At 38.4% G+C, this 16,389-nt stretch overlaps 1 protein-coding gene across 19 annotated transcripts in view; it reads left to right on the forward strand.

Annotated features, from left to right (window-relative positions):
- The window catches only part of ZMIZ1 (zinc finger MIZ-type containing 1), a 347,687-nt gene that overhangs the window by 205,820 nt on the left and 125,478 nt on the right, over positions 1 to 16,389 (forward strand). For all 19 annotated transcript variants that reach the window (XR_005821723.1, XR_005821724.1, XM_040564327.1 and 16 more), the window contains one exon: positions 12,090 to 12,195. Coding sequence is in view for 17 of the 19 variants with exons in the window: in XM_040564327.1 (XP_040420261.1) it covers positions 12,090 to 12,195 (106 nt within the window). In the remaining 2 variants the exon portion in view is untranslated. The remainder of the gene's footprint in view (positions 1 to 12,089; positions 12,196 to 16,389) is intronic.

Below are 16,389 nucleotides of genomic sequence, written 5' to 3' on the forward strand. Positions count from 1 at the left end.
AACAGAAACAAAAAAAATCAGAAATGTTAGTAGAGTCCAAATATATGATGCTTAAAGGTTGTGTGTGAAGTGAAAGTTACCTTTGATATATAACCTCAACCGTGAATAAACGCGATGGTTGTGGTGTGTGACCATAAATGCATTTTATTTATACTTTTTAGAAACTTAGGTAGCATTTTGAGGTTAGCATTCAGGAAAGGAGACATCCAACTCAAGCATGCTTAGGCAACCTAAACACAGTATTTCTCTGCAGACCTATGCTAGAACACTGTAAATCTGACCTGCGACTTCCTTGCTGTTTAAATCTTTTCTTTCTACATAAGCAGACCTGCAGTCCTGCCCAAGTGCAGGGTCGAAATAAGGTCTGACTGCTAGTGATTCACTGTCCTCACAGAGCAAAAGGAAAGAGAGAAAGAAATGCTCCCTGAAAAACAGTGAGAGAAAACACACATTATCTTGTTAGCAGAGTACATGGAAATGAAAATACTTTTTTTTTTTTTCTTTCCTGAGAAGCAGGAAAGAAAAAACAATCCTTATTGTCTAAGGACTGTTAGCATTTGAACAACATGTATTGCTTTGCTTCATAGTCCTCCCTGAACTGTGAACTGGGTGGCATGAATTCCCAAGCTTGCTACAGAATAAAGCACTATCTGCAGCGTAGGAACTGACTGGCAGCATCATCTTTATCATATCATGTAATTTCATTATACTCCTAGCAAGGAAAAAACACAGGAACTTAACCTGTTGGCTTGTTTTGTGTTAGATGATAAATACAGAGGATATGTAGAATGCATATAAATGGTAAGGAATAGAACAGTTTCTTGTTCCTAATAGTAAAATTCCTCTAATTAAGGTATTCTTTCATTTCTCACAGTGTATATACTTCTTCCTACTTCCCATTAAATATTGTTTCTTACATTGCTACAACCCAAGAGTGTGATAATTTCTGGTTCTTCCTAATGCATAGCAGTACAGTAGGCAAGGTCTCCTTTTTTTCCTTTTTAAAAAATCATTCTATCTGAGCTTGCTTTATATATAGCCTCTTTTTAAACAGTTTTCTTCCAGGTATATCAAGGGTGGATGTTAAGGCTCCTTGTTTACTCATCTTACAGGAAAATTTATCTACCTTTATTTAATAAAAATGTTTAAAATGTATAAAAATTAAGTCTGTTTACAGGGCAATTATTCAGAAATTAAAAAATAATAATAATAAAGAGAAGGGCACCTGAAACACTGGAATATCACGAGTAAATTTAACGTTAGTTTGCTTAGTGGCATATTCTGTACTACCAAGAGCCAATTTTTAGTAATACTGACAAAGTTTATCAGTGTTCTTCTTTGTGAAGATTATGCTAAAAGAAAAGAAAAATGAAAAATCTGTATGAAAGTATGTTCAACCACTAGAGCAGGATTATTGTTTTATTTTGCCAGTATTTGAAATGACCTTCAAAAAGATTACTTTAAAATTCTCATACTTTTGGGATATGCTTTTTAAAACAAGTAGTCTCTACCATCATTATAACATTTGAGTTCCATGGATTCCTAAGGGCAAGTGCATTTATTTCTGAAAAGCTGTAAATACTAAAGACGCTTGCTTATAAGGCTCCTCCTCTTTAGTGTACAGAAGGATTTTTTTCTCTTATGACACTATTCTGTTAGCTCTCTGACCAGGGAAAAAGCACTACACTAAACTGTTCCTGGAACCGTCAAAAGATATGAAATCATATCCTACTAGAGGGTAACACAGTATATCCTAATCCAAATTGAAATATATTAATGTCATGGCTGCAGAAGGGCAAGCTGTCTCAGGAATGAACAAACCATCCATTCACACACATCAAAGTTTAAATGCATCAGATGTAATGACAGAGCATCAAAACACATCTGTTGTATTATGAATAGCCAATTTAATGGTAGCTCTGCAGGTATAACAGATTTTTTGCCTCAGTCAAGTCGTTTCTACGATATTTTTGCAAAAATTAACCAAGTAGAATTAATCATATTAATAAAAAGAAAAGGCACTCAAAATCTTGATTATGTTTTAATCTAAGGAGTGGTTCTTAAGAAGTAATTCTGTTTGTTCTATGCACCATCTTCTTGTCCGCACTCTTGGTAATGTCTGATTCACTTTATAACAACAGTATGTTTTTATTCCTGTTGCCAGTCTAACAGAACCTGAATGGATGCAGAAGAATGGTCTTGGAAATATTCTGGTTGGGCATCAGCAGTAAAGCTTCCAGCTTCACTTACAGAATTGCTTCTTTTGATAATAACATCTACGATAGGCTGTCACAGAAGGTTTCCTGTGCTTACGTTTTAATGCTACCACTTACGGAAACCTTAGTGACTGGAAAATTTCGTAACTTAGCTAAACAGAGAGCATGTGCAAAACAGAGAGCACGTGCAACATCAACACATGTCCAGTGTTCTTTTTTCTTTTTGTGTGTAATAGATGTGCACAGTATACATACTGGCTATGAGCAGTAGATAATTATTGTGTATCAGTACGTGATACTACTGGAGTTAAACTTGATATTTCTAGGCTCCAGTGATCTATATCTATGCAGAATAATAGGTGTGGGTATTCTTATCTCAAAAACAAACTCAGGATTTGTTATGGCAGCTGAAAATTTACCAGACAGACAGCTGTCAGTTAAAGCCTGTTAACAGGCTTTGTTTAGCTAGTTAAATGCCCTGCATTTGTTATGTAGAAACCTTTTAATGATTATTTCTGTAGAGGTGAAATAACTTCAGCTAGTTATTTCAAGAACTGACAGTGATGCTATCAAGGCCTAAGAAGAAAATGTGAAGTGCAAACAGTTAAAGAGGAAAGGTTTAGGGCACGTGGGTAAACCTGTGGCATCTTAATGCTATAAAAATAAATTATATTTTCATGAACTACGCCTTGAAAGCTGAGACCCTTGTAAGAAAAAAACAAAAAGTGTGATTGCGCATTCATCGCCATTATGTTCAAACAGGTCCGATGGACGCTAGTTTAAGAGCTTACCTTTTTATGTTCACCTGGTATATAAAATAAACAAAGTGAGCAGGTAATATAAGTTTATAAAACAAACAAAAACATTTAAACAGATAAATAAAAAGTCAAAGAGGGAGGGGTCAGCTTTGAATGTGTTTCCTTTCCTGCCATTTACAGGCTACAGAAAAATTGCCTTTAGCAGCTTTGATGGAGCACACGTAAACAAATTATGTCCTTTCTCAGGGACAATAAACTCCTTTCTAACTTGCCAAGGAAAGCTGGGTGTTATTCTTCAAGAGTAGTTATTTTGAAAACAACGAAAACTGTCCATAGGCAAAAAAAAAAAAAAAAAAAAGAATGATGATCATGGAAATCCTTCATTCTGAAATTATTGAAATTGCAGTGGATATGATTTTTGGTTTGTGACTAGCTCTTGCATAGTGTTAGAGGGAGCTGTAAAATTGCCTCCACTTTCCACAACAGTTTCTGATTCTAGTGTTCATAGTTAATAAAGCACTCTGGGATGAGATTATTTTATGATAAGACTAGTATTATTGATAAGTTTAGGAATGGGATTATTTTTATTTGAAAACCTGCTGCATATGGCACTACCTTACTTTTTTTTAAAATAAATAGCTTATATTACTACACAGCAGTTAGAAAAATAACCCTGGTTTGGCTGGACAAGGTTGTCTCACTCTTTTCTGCCTTTTTGCAGATCCACCCTAGTCTCATCCCATAGATCTGCTCTTGCTGAACAGTTTAACATGTAAATGATCCCACGGAGGGCATGGCTACCTTTTGTGTCTGTGCTGCAGTAAAAATGGAAACCAGGGGACAGCTGAGAGCAAAATGGACAGATTTACAGGCTTGTCTTCAGCTGCTTTCAGGGAAGGACAATAAAGGCACTGCTTTGGTCTCTCACTGTGCTTCAGCGTTACAATGCACGGAGTTCATCGTTCTTTAGAGGTCTGCAGCAGCGTGCCTGAAAAGGAAATAAAAGGGGGAAAAGAAGCACAGCTGTGTGTACTTACTCTCTGACTGTACCTACAGGGTCGGTCAAATGAAATCCTAACACCAGGACAGTTTTGGACGGTAGGAGGAATTTAGGAAAACAGGATGTGCTTACCTGAGTTGGCTGTTGGCCAAAGCACTGAATGTAATAGAGCGTCTCTTGTGAAAAATGGGGTGTCTGACCACCATGGTTAAGACCTAGGGCCTCTTTTCATCTGAAAGATGGCAATTCCTACCCCAGTTTGCCCACAAAAAGCAACATTTAGTCTTTCATTAAAAATGTATTTATTCTCCCAGCTATCTTACTGGTCAAGATTTCATCTCTGAATGGTGGGTCTACCTCAGTAATCAGATGTGAGATATTCATGCATATTTGTTTAACAACTATTTCCTCTTTAAATTAAAAGAAAAAGTACACCCAAAGCTGCACTCCTACCTGTACTCTCTCTGAAGATCACAGTTTTAAATGAAATCTTTTGTACTGCTTGTAGCTCTTACTAGGTCTCTGTAATACTGAAGAAAATCGCTGAAAAAACATTATGGGTGGAACTATCTCCTATAGGTTCATTTTTAGTGATAGTGATACATGGTACGATACCATTTTTAATTGCATTTCTCCTCAGAAAATCCTGGACTTCAGGCTGTTGAGATTTTTCAGGTCATTTTAAGAACAAAAAAGCTGCTGTCAGTTTCATCATACAGAAATCCTTTTTTAGCTCAGACAATATGTAATTAAACATAGTTCATTAAAAAAAAATAGAACAAGAGCCATATCTTTGAATAACGTCGGGTTTCCACAACAGGATGCCTCAGACAGCAAAAACAACAAAGTGAAGCTAATGTGTTCACAAGGTATCTGCTGCTACATTGACTTCACACCTGGCTGGGTTCATTCTGCTTAATGCAGAAAGTACATAATCAAAAATCAGCATGTGACATCAAAAGTCACTTTTCAAATCAGGTTAAGATCTGAATTAGAGTAATTGCAGATGGAAGAGTTGGTTCAGCACATCTATACCTAGAAAACAGCAGGATGCAGCTGCCCATTAGAGCCCTACAAATGTTGCATTTGGTCATTGTATCCCAAGACTAGAGCAATAAGTTCACATGGAAGAAATCTTGCTTCCGTCATCCTCTCTCCATGCATTTGTTAGACATACGTTTTGTGTTTGCAGTGCATCACAGCACTTTGGGGCTGTGTACATGCTGTACTGTCGGAGTACAGTCAGCAGGCACAGAACGCTCCTCCCCAGAGCAGCTCGTAATGCTACCAAGTAACTCAGTGTTACTGGCTGTCGTATGACCTCATGATATCCTAAAGCCCTTTTTTTAAACTTGATTTTGCTAGTCAACGCATGGGTTGTTTTACAGCTTTAAAGTATTTTTTTTTTGAAATGTGTTGCTGTCAAAATTAAAATGCTTTTTGTATTTCTGTATCACTTTCTTTGTGTGATGACTGTATGTTTCATCCATATCATTGTTCAAAACCTGTCAGGACTCAGGTGGCAATGGTATTGCAGTGACCCAGTGATCAGCTGGCTTTATTAAAGTGAAATCCTTGCATTTTTTCCTCTGGGAGAAAATTTCAGATGGAGGTGATTAAGTATGGGAACCTTCTCTTCTATGCTTATGCTTGTTAGAGACATGCATAGGAGAGGAGGAGGAAGTAAAGGAGCAGGTATCCTTATTCTGCATGGTCTGCTGCATTTTTTCAGGAAGTGACCAAGAAGTAGACAGCAGGTATAGTAGTTAATTTTATTTTGAAAATACAGTCCTTATCCACCTAATTCAATGGGAAATAGATTTAAGAAAACCGTAGTTTGAATAGGGTCTTTTACATTTTCAGAACCTACTTAATGTCTGTTTTCAAGCATCACGAGCCAGAAACTGGCTGACGATGTATAACTTCACTCACCTGCTTTGATTGTCTGCATTGTTGAGACAGCTCTTCTGTAACTAGAATGTAAGAGTCTTGTCAGACCAGGACTTCAGATCACAAAGATATCTTCCTCCTTTTCCCTTTTTTCTGTTTGAAGCAGATCACCATTCATGTTGCAAAATTCTTCAATTTGCTTCCTGTTTATCTGATCTCTGTGTGTTACCGAGGGGGAAAAATTACCATCTACATTGCAGAATTCTAATTACAAAATTTCTGCTGTAGTCTTCAAACTGCATTCAGATAATTTCAAGTACGCACAAGTGGCTGAACACAGAGCTGTCTGAACTAGCAATCAGCTGGCATTTTTAGTTTTGAGCAGCCAGCAAATTGAATTGGAAAAATTCATTCTGATGCCAGCAGGGGGGGGTGCTCTTGACTGCTGCTAGTTAAGAGATTCTTTGAAAGTGCAACATAATGGGAAGGGAGTTTTGTAATAAGCAGCCATATAACCCTCTTGATTAACAGGCCTGTTAGGTTAAGAGCTACATTGTTCCAGTACTTCGTGGTGTGATGACAAGGGGGGCAGGGAGGGGAGCTTGCCATGGTGTAGCTCCTTAGTCTTGCAAAAGGGGAAAAACAGCAGCAATAAAAACAAAGTATTGGAGTTAAATTCAGCAGAGAAAGAAGTGGGTAGCTGAATTTCTCTGCTTTTTCCATTATTAAAACTTAACTCTAATAATTTTGCTCATACTGTCAGTGACTCTGAGAGTTCAGCCATCTGGAACTCTGCAGAGCTGTGTCACAGGTGGTGAGTGTGAAATGTCAGGTATGAATGCAGTACTGTCCAGATTAAAGATTTGAAAGGTTTTTGGAAATCAGATTTTCTTATTGGTGGTTACTATTAGATTAAAGTTTGGTTGCAAATAAGGTATGTGTTACTTTAAAGACAGAACTTGAAATAGTCATCAGTACTGTACCACCATTAAAATAAAAGCTAGGTGTTGCTAGATTAAATAGGAAATATGTTAGGAAATAAGGCTGTAAAATAACATAGAGGATTACTGAGTGTGTATCCCAGTTTTGGACTGTGGTATCATTGGCAAATGCTTTTCTTTCTTTAATCTGCTACTGAATTTCAACTGAATTTCATAGCATGTGTGCGTAGACCAACTAAGATGCATGCTTACAACATTGCAAAATGAAGTCTTGTTTGAACACATGGTGCCACCTGTGTGTTGTCTGAATTTTTGCCTGTGTGCTGAACTTGAATTTGCAGTAGAGAAAGCCCAAGTATGTTTGCAAGTGGGTATCAGATCACTTAACCATAACATTGAATGGGTAATTGAAACCATGTTGATTCGATCCTGCCTGATCAGAGTACTGTTACCTGAGTTAGGATCTAAATCACAGGAGTTTTCAAACTTGGGAGTGTTCCTGGGGTGGGGTTCAAGCAGAGTTGAGTGGCTCCAGTCAGCAATAGATGTCAGCAATTGCTGAGATTTGGCTTGGGAAGGACTTAAGGGGACATTGTGTCCATTCTTTTTCCCTATGGTAAATTTCATCAGGGTCTACTGACTAGAATATATTAACTTTACCAATGATCTTCTAATTGGTTCTTTGCATTTTCTGAATCATATTCCTATGACGCATTGGATGTCTTAAAGATACCGTGTAGTCTACTAAAAATTGCCCCACTCCCAAACTCCAGAGAGATTGACAGACTGTTCCATTGTTTGAGGGTCTTTAACATCTCAAAAATTTTCCAATATTTATCCCAGTCACTTGTACGTTGAGCAGATGAATTCGAGTTACATATTCTGTATACACAAGGGACAATTGATTCACATCACCTGTAAGAATGCTTTCTGTGTATTTGAAGCCTAACCTCGTATCTTCTGCCAATTTTCTCTTCTTAGATTAAAATCAAGTTATTGATACATTTTTTAGAGCTTTACTTTCAAAACCATATACTTGCTGTTGACCTCCGAACTCATGTCCTCAGTATTTCTGCCTAACCAGTTATGCTTAATTTTCTGTTTGGGCATCTCATTTCTCTATCCATTTATAATATTTCATACGTGTTTAATTTTTGGAACACTTTTCCAGTTTATCAAGATTATTTTAAACTCTCACCCTGCTCTCTTAAGTGTTTGCAGACTCCTCTGCATGTCATCATCTGAAGTTTTGCAAGTTACCCAGTTTCATTGTCCAAGTCAAAACTGAATACATAGAAATGGCCTGTATCCAGGACAAGTTATGATTTGACAGAGGACTATTAATCAATAATCTGAGTAAAGTTTATACTAACGTCATCTAGGCCATGTTCATCTGTTATGACAGTGTCTTGTAGGGCAATGTCAAAAGGCATGTTAGAGTTAAGATACATGTCATCTAGTACTTTCCTTACACTTACAAGGCCAGTTAACTTGTCAGAGAAGAAAACTGCACTGTGCTGATGGATTCATGATGATTTTCTGTATTACTTGCATAATATTGGTTTAGTAATTTATTTTGTTATCAGTCTGGGTAACTGTAATTTCTAAGGTTCACCTTTTCACCGTCTCAAAAACAGACATTTGATGTGCTTCTAAGGCTTCTGCCTTGAATGAATTCCTGAAGATAATCATTAGCAGTTACAAGGTTTGCCCAGGCTGGTTCCTTTGAGGCACTCTAAGGTAAATATCATCAGGGTCTGCTGAACTGAATATATTAAATTTACCAACTGGTTTCTATTTGATTCTTTGCATTTTCTGGATCATATTCCTATGATGCATTTGTCATCTTGTTTCTGAGAATCCCAGTGTTTTAATATTTAAAAGAATAGGAAATCCCTGGCGTGCAGGTTCACAGGAGGAAGGCCTTCTCAGTACGCAGTGAGCAGTGTAAGAAATGAGGCAATGTCTCTGTGCACCGGTGGGTAACCTGCAACACGATCTTTGCAGGGTGTACAAACCGCTCTGTTCATCTTGCAGTTTAAAATAAAAGTAAGTCTTCAGCTGTTACAGTTGATAGAAGGACTTTAAAATACAATTAATGCAAAAATTTTTGAGCCTGTGAAGAAACTGGACCAAAAAAAAAGTGACCTGCTGTATCTATGAGGAGCAGTACATAACATCTGAAGGCTGGGAGAGCAGCAGGGCCCAGTACGCACTCCTGAGCACTGCTGGAGCAGTTTGCTTCATGTGGCCTCTTCCAGCCTTACTGGATTGGGTAGGAGAAAAATACGGGTGGAAAATAACTCTTTTTGCAAAATGGAAATTTTATTAGAAATGTTTGTTTTCAATTAGGTAGTTGCTGGTTTTGCTGTTACTCTTTTGAGAGCAGGATGTTTTTCTGTCCTCTTTTTCTGTGGAAAAACTCTTGAGTTTAGATTTCTTTCTGTTAACAGAAGTGATTTTTTAATTTGTTTTCCTTCACATTTTTGGTGAAAAACTTGAGGAAAAAGTAACAGTTGATTGGCTGGCTTCTCTAGACTAACAAATTCAGGTTCTGCCTCCTCTCTCTTTGGTAACCCACTTGCCGTGCTTGCTGACCCATGCCGTGTGGGCCTGCACAAGATGGTCCTTTGGCCACCAGGGTATGGTCAACACTGGGGACCTCTGCTTTCCATCAGACATGGCAGGGTACATAACAGTGTTTTCTCTGACTGGTAGAGGAAATTCAGAGAAGTTAACTGCCGTTGAACTAAAGTGTAACAGAGTAGGCCTTGGCCTGCTGTTAGGACCCAAACTAGCCCAGGCTTTCCAGCCTCTTTAGTGAAGACATTGCAATCATAGATCAGCTTTTCTGGGCTCAGGAGTTTATGATTTTTCTATTTCCTGTATTATCATAGAGATTTTTTTTTGCATAATTAGCAGGATGTCAGTTCAGAGTTCTGACTTGACCACTGGCTAATGGTATCTCTGTATTCACAGCTGCACACTTTACAATGAACTAAGCATATGTTCGCATATATGGTATATATGATATATATAAAGCATATATGATGCATTTTTTTAAGTTATCATGCTCTCACTGAAGAGCAGGTGTATCTACCTTCATTCCTGATCAGTTTCAGAATGGGTAGTTTGATGATCATATGCTTTTTTCAAAATAGAAAATGGGAGTGTCCTTTCTCCTTTATTTTTGCAGGCCTAAGCCTGAGGCGAGTTGCTTTATGATGGTACTGGATGGTACCTGAAGAAATTTCAATAATGTTTACACATTAATGGCACAGTGCTCTCAGAAGCCTTTAACAAGACTTATTTTTTAAAAAGGATCTTTGTCTGCTTCCTTCTGGTGTGGTACCCCTGTCTAGTGTGTACCTGTCAGTGGCTGAACTGTGGTGATACTGGAAGTAGGAAAAGGAACAGTTAAACATCAGTGTCCCTTGGATCTCACAGCAAACCACCAGTCTTACCTCCTATTGCTGACTTTTCATGAAGTGTGAAATATCCTGTTTTTTTCCTGTTGCTCTTTTCCTTGTTTTTGTTTGTTTTTATTTTTATCTAAATGTTGCAAGTTTGGACCCAGCCTCTTAATGAGGATTTAAAGAACCATCAGACTGTTGTGTGTAAAAGATTAAAGGTTGATCTATCAAGTTGGCTGTTTTGTGACTTATCAAAAATAATTGCAACTTTCCTCCCAAATTATTTTTCTTTCCTATCTACAACTTAGTCAATTTTAATTGTAAAGAGAAACAGGAGATAAAACAGTGTTCTTCGGTTGTGTATTGTTGTATTGATTATCCTGAATTCTCATTTGATTCCCCTGAAGCTCTCTACTGCTCTATTTTGAGATTGAGAGGATTAAAAAGGATAGAGAAGAGTCACTCCCACTTGATAAATTCAGATGAATCTGTAATTTCTAAATTAATAGGAAAAACAACAACAACAAAAATCTAACCAGGAACATTATCCATGATAATTCTTTCTTAAGAGAGAAGTCCAATTCTTTACTGTTAATTAGGGAAAGTGGATAATGGAAGAAAGTTCAAAATAATAAGGTTCATGTAATAATGTTCAGTAGGTAGGCCAGAATACTGCATTTATTTACTATCTGTAGGTTATCGCATATCTTGGTGCCTTACTGTTTTAAGTTGTTGTTGCTTCTTTGGGAAGTCAGTGCTGGGCACAGGTAATTGCACTATCACTGATTTAGAAATAAGCTTTCAGAATAGGGGTGGGAAAAGGATATTTTGTTGTATTGTAAGCTGTTTAGGATTGGGACTTTGTTTTGCTTCACCCAAGGAAATGGTGTTTTGTTTCCTTTGGAGTTCTTTGACCACTGGTTTAATGCAAAGTGATAATGGAAGTGTTAAGAATAATGTTTTTATCCATGCCTCTGAGTCTGAAGTCATCCTGTGCAACCAGAAGGCAATGTAAAAGCTCTGCTGTATATAACTGTAGCATAGTTTGCCCAGAGTGACCACAGTATTGTGTTTATACTATGCAGATTTTTATGAGGATACATTCTTGGCTGATAGCTGCGTTGCTGGCTTGGAGAAACAGTTGACTACTTTTCATCCTTGACCCCAGTCTTTCACTTGCCTAGTTTAGCTAGTCCTACAAGAAATTTAGATTCCTTCTAGATCAGCTCCCATTTACCAGGAGAAATCAAAAAAAAACACAACCAAACAATCAAACAAAAAACCCTTCTTTTCGTATTTATGTGTTTGTCAAATAGGCACAGGCCTATTTATTTTAGAAGTCTAGTAAATGGGCTTTGCAATACTGTATTGTTGAAATGCAGCAACTGTGACACTGGTCACAGCAGAGGAGAACACTACATCAATGAGGAGGAGGGCATTTTAACCTAGGGGATGTGGGCAGTGCTCTTCAGAACAAGGCCAGTAACTATTTGTGACCCAGGGACAGAGACTTAGGAGATTTTTTCATCACAAATTCTCAAGTATAGTGAAATATATTCTGTATAATCTTTGCATATGGTCCTCCTGCACTATTTTCTGGAAAAGCTTCTTCCTTCCAACTTCAAATGAACCGTCAGGCCTTTCTTCTGGCACATGGTCAAATAACGAGATCACCAGAAGAGATTCATGTGTTCTCTTTGCTGTGCTTGCACTGGTAACTATGGGGGAACAGTGCCTTGTATCACGTTTGTGCTGTGGATATTGCAACAGCAGATTCAGTTGTCTAACATTTGTGCTGATAAGCAGGTTAAAGTAACTTTGCAAAGAGCTCAAGTAACCTTTAATGAAGCTTTCTTTATTTCCCTCTGCAGGTGGTTAGTCGAGTGGCAGCTCAGCAAGGATTTGACTTGGATCTTGGATACAGGCTACTGGCAGTATGTGCAGCCAACAGGGACAAATTCACTCCAAAATCAGCCGGTAGGAAAAACATTTTTTAGTATATCAGTGATTTCTTGCATGGTTATATGCTGAATAAATACTACTTGCTACTGTATTGCTTTTTTAAAAACAAAAAACAACCAAATGTTCTGTGGTAGCAGTGCTGCAGATTTTAGCATTTCAGTGGTATGCTGTTCTGAGGATGATTGGCTTTGGGAATTAACATTTTACCCAACTAGTGCTGTTCATAGCCTTGTTTGATCTTATAGATGAAGCGTAACTTCCAGAAACACTGATGTTCAATAATATTAGGGAGGAAATGAGCATACTCAGATCCCTCCATCTTGGTAAACCATTGATTTTCTGTTGTATGTCAGCCTTTCTGTATCTTTTATGTTCATTCTGTAAGAGTCTGAAACATCTGTTGTCAAACTTTTATTCCTGGACTGCGTATGTCTGTGCAAAGAAGTACCACAGTTTCTTGTAGGTCTGTTCATTCACTACAGAATTTCAAGCCAAGAATAGGTAACAACGCTATTAAGATAATACTACGTAGCACTTTTTTTCCTAGTGTTTTATGGCAATTATCTGTTACAGTGCTCTGATAGGGTAGGACATCAATGATTATGGTCTATTGCTATTGTTTTCCTGTATTGTTAAAAGTATAAAATGCACTCGGGAGTCTCTGCTTCTCACATTGTGTTTTATTTAACTGGAAAGTTTAATTTTGGTTCTTCTTTTTTTAGCTGATAAGTGTCAAGATAATGTGTACTGACTTGAAAAAAGGGCAGATATATACACTCTGGAATGGAACAGTTAACTTTTCTAGTTAGTAACTGGTATACAGTCCCAGTTTTAGAATGTCAGAAAAGGTTACCTTCTTCCGAAGTAGTAATTTGTAGTCAACTGATTACGTGTTGGTAGCATTTATTTTCGTGTAACTTTCTGGTCCTTACCAGCCTCAAACTTATTTCACTTGTGGCTATCTTTTGTTCTAACTGCTCTAAGCAGTTCCTTGTGCAAAGTGGCTTTCACATCATGACATATTCAATGGACTAATTAATCCTTTGTATGGGAAGGGATTATTAGTTTTACTAAATGTCCAATGAACTGTCTAATTTTCTTTTGGGAAAGCTGTGTGGAAGATAAAACCTTCAGTTGACCAGTCACAATCTCCCTTTTTCTGAATTTATAGCAAGTTTCTCCAATAGTTAGCTACCACTTCTCTTCTTGGCTTCTTTTTTTTTTTTAAGGATTGTTTGAGGATTTCTTGCTATGAATGCATTAACTGAGACTTTTCTTTCCCTTGAAAATATACCTAGTAAAAGTAGTCATACCTTTGTTCTTGGAAGTTCTTACTGAGTGTGTGTTAGTCTCTGAGGTGTGAGGTCTCTATCAGTGTGTTAGTGGAGGTAAGGTAGTCTTTGGATCTTTTCATGTTTAATCCTTTTTGTTTGGAGCAGGCATGAGAGGATAGCCTTGAAAGCCACTGGTTGGTCAGTCATATCCTAGAAAAGCCCAGTTTCAGTGTTTCATTTATACAAATAATTATTTGGGGGGAATATCTACCTTTTTTTTTTTTTGTCCAACTCACTACTCTAGCAATCTGTACAGATTTCAGTCTTTCCATTGTTAATTGATACAATACTGGGAAAATTGTAATGAAATCATGAGCTCTTCTCTCAGTGTATTAAAAACCTTCTTTTCAGTCATTTGCTTTCCTTCCTACTTCCCAGATGGATGTGCAAATGATTTATTTCCAGTGATCTTACATATCAGGTTTCACAGCTACCTTAGGTTAACCATGTATATACTTGTTTCACCAATTGTTCCTGGGGTTTCATCATGCCCACCCACACCATGTTTTGCAGTGCTTATTTTGTCTGTATTAAGTAGTCAAAATTCAGGGCACGCCATAATGCATTTTGGTGAAATGTCACATATAACACCTACTCTAAGGGTGTCACCTTCACATATGACCTGTGAGAGCTACATCATTGAACGGGCAGCTTGAAAGACTGACAGGTGAGGATTACAAATGTGAGATTGTTTCAGACTATCTTGATTTTTTTCTGAAACTGTTAATTTCAACATCTGAATGTATTAACATTTTCTGATTTCTAAAGCAACAGTGGATCTGGTCCCTCATTCAGTTATCATTAAAAAGTTGAGTGTTTTTCTTTATTTTTTTAAACGGTGCGTATCATTGAAAGCTGCCTTTCACGATTTGCTTAAGTTGTCAACGGTTCTTGCATATGGATTTGAGTAACTCATTCTTTTCCTTGTTACATCTGTTGAAGACACCTTCAACACTTCTTCCAGTCACTTTCTCATGTAGATACCAAATGGCATTATTTTTAATGAATAAGAACGTTTTTCCCTTCCTCCATGCTTAAGGGGAATTTACAGTGGCTTGAATTCATTCCTCCAAGTAGGGATTTAATGCTACCAAAGGGATAGCTCCAGAAATGTTTTTAGTCTGTGTTGCATTGTTTCTGGTGCACTGAAATATTAGGAGAAAAACAAAACAAAACACTTTTCTAATTAAACCAAATTAGAGAAGGTGAACACTGGGGAAAGTATTTGCACCAAACCCTTTTGAGGACCACTCACTGTTAGTGCCACTATGCTGCCTAGGACAAGGCCTGTTGACTGACGTCCTGGAGGCCGGGACACCGCAAGTGACCCGTGGCTCTCGGGCTTTACAGCTCTGGTCAGCGCAGCAGGAGGGACCACCCCAGGTCCAAAGTGCCAGCTAAGTGTTTGCTGGTCATCTTCTGTTCATCTGTTTCTCTCTGCTGGGCCCAGGTGAGAGTTAGGGTCCCCGTGGCCGTACCAGATGGCCTTGGTTATCCCTGGTGGGACAGGGCTGGAGCCAGAAGCCAGAGGGCGGCACAGCTGGCTGCTCAGCAGGCCCAGAAACACCCCTGGCTCAGGCAGTCAGCCACACCTGGTTTCATGACACTTGGCTTAAAAAGCTGTAGTGGTAGCTGCCTGCTAACCCACCTCACATAAGCTGAAGAGGTTAGGCAATGATTACTCGAGCTGCGGAAGGCAGATCAGAGCACACCTGATGTGGGGAGATGGACAGCTGGAGCCGGGGGGACAGAAGCTTTCTCAGGTGGCACAGCCTTAGCAGGAGGAAGCCACAGGAACAGACCAAGAGCTGTCAGCTCTGTAGCGTTTCCCAAACAGAACAGGACAGTCTAGTGTTCCTGAGACAGTATTTGATGTTGTGCTTTTTTGTCTGCTGTGTTTTACTTGGCCATTGAGATAGTCAACAATTAGCTAATGTGAATTGTTTCAGAGAATGCCTTGAGGCTGGAGACCTGTGTGGCATGAAAAATATTAAGTTGTCTATGTGCTTTTAAATAGTAATGATGGTTTAATGACTGTGCCTTTTGTCTCTGCTTTCTGGTGTTTGTACCTGAAATAATAGCGATGCCTCCTTTTATTCTTCTAGCCCATGCTGCTGCATCTGGGCTGCTGCCTCAGCAGGAGGTCAAATACAGCGTTTCCCACCCTGAAGACAAATGACAAAGCCTTTAAAAATACATGTCTCTCTTTTGGTGACAGCTGCTCCCCAAACCTTCCAAGGCAAATTCCTTTGCCTTGTTGTGACACCTATAGGGAATGGCACAGCAGGTTGGCTGCATGCTCATTTACTTTCAAACTACAGCAACCTCAGTTGCGCTTAGTATGCAAGTGCATGGGTGTTTGCGTATTCCTGGCTTTCTAGCTCTCTGCCTGAGTTTTTCTTTCAGAATAGTGCCTGCTTGGGTATCTAAACGTATTCTGGGCATGGTATCTTCTGCTTTTGCCCTTCCTGTACAAAATTTTAAGTTATGTGGTAGTTTTATTTTAAGGTCCATTGTTTAAGTAAAACAGAATTCACCAGTCAGTGTTCGTTTAAAAAAAAAAAAAAAAAAAACCTGAAAGGGAACAATTTTCGGTGCTGAAATTCAAGAAAACAACATCAAAAACTTTATCAAGCTACTGAACTTTCTTGCTCTTGTAGCTACTTCTGCTTTTGTCAGGGGGCCAAGCTGAGGCCAGACAAGGGGACGACAGGATGAGATCATACAGGGAGCTTTGTCAGAAAAAGATAGTGTTCTGTATCTCTATAAAAGAGAGAGGGAGAAAGGAGCCTGAGGGCAGAACCGTGCAGAAAAGGTACTTTAGCAATCATTGAGAACCTAGAGCAAACAAATGCTCTGATAGCTTGGACGGGCA

This window comes from Cygnus olor, chromosome 7, assembly GCF_009769625.2.
Source record: "Cygnus olor isolate bCygOlo1 chromosome 7, bCygOlo1.pri.v2, whole genome shotgun sequence".
Taxonomy (NCBI): Eukaryota; Metazoa; Chordata; class Aves; order Anseriformes; family Anatidae; genus Cygnus; species Cygnus olor.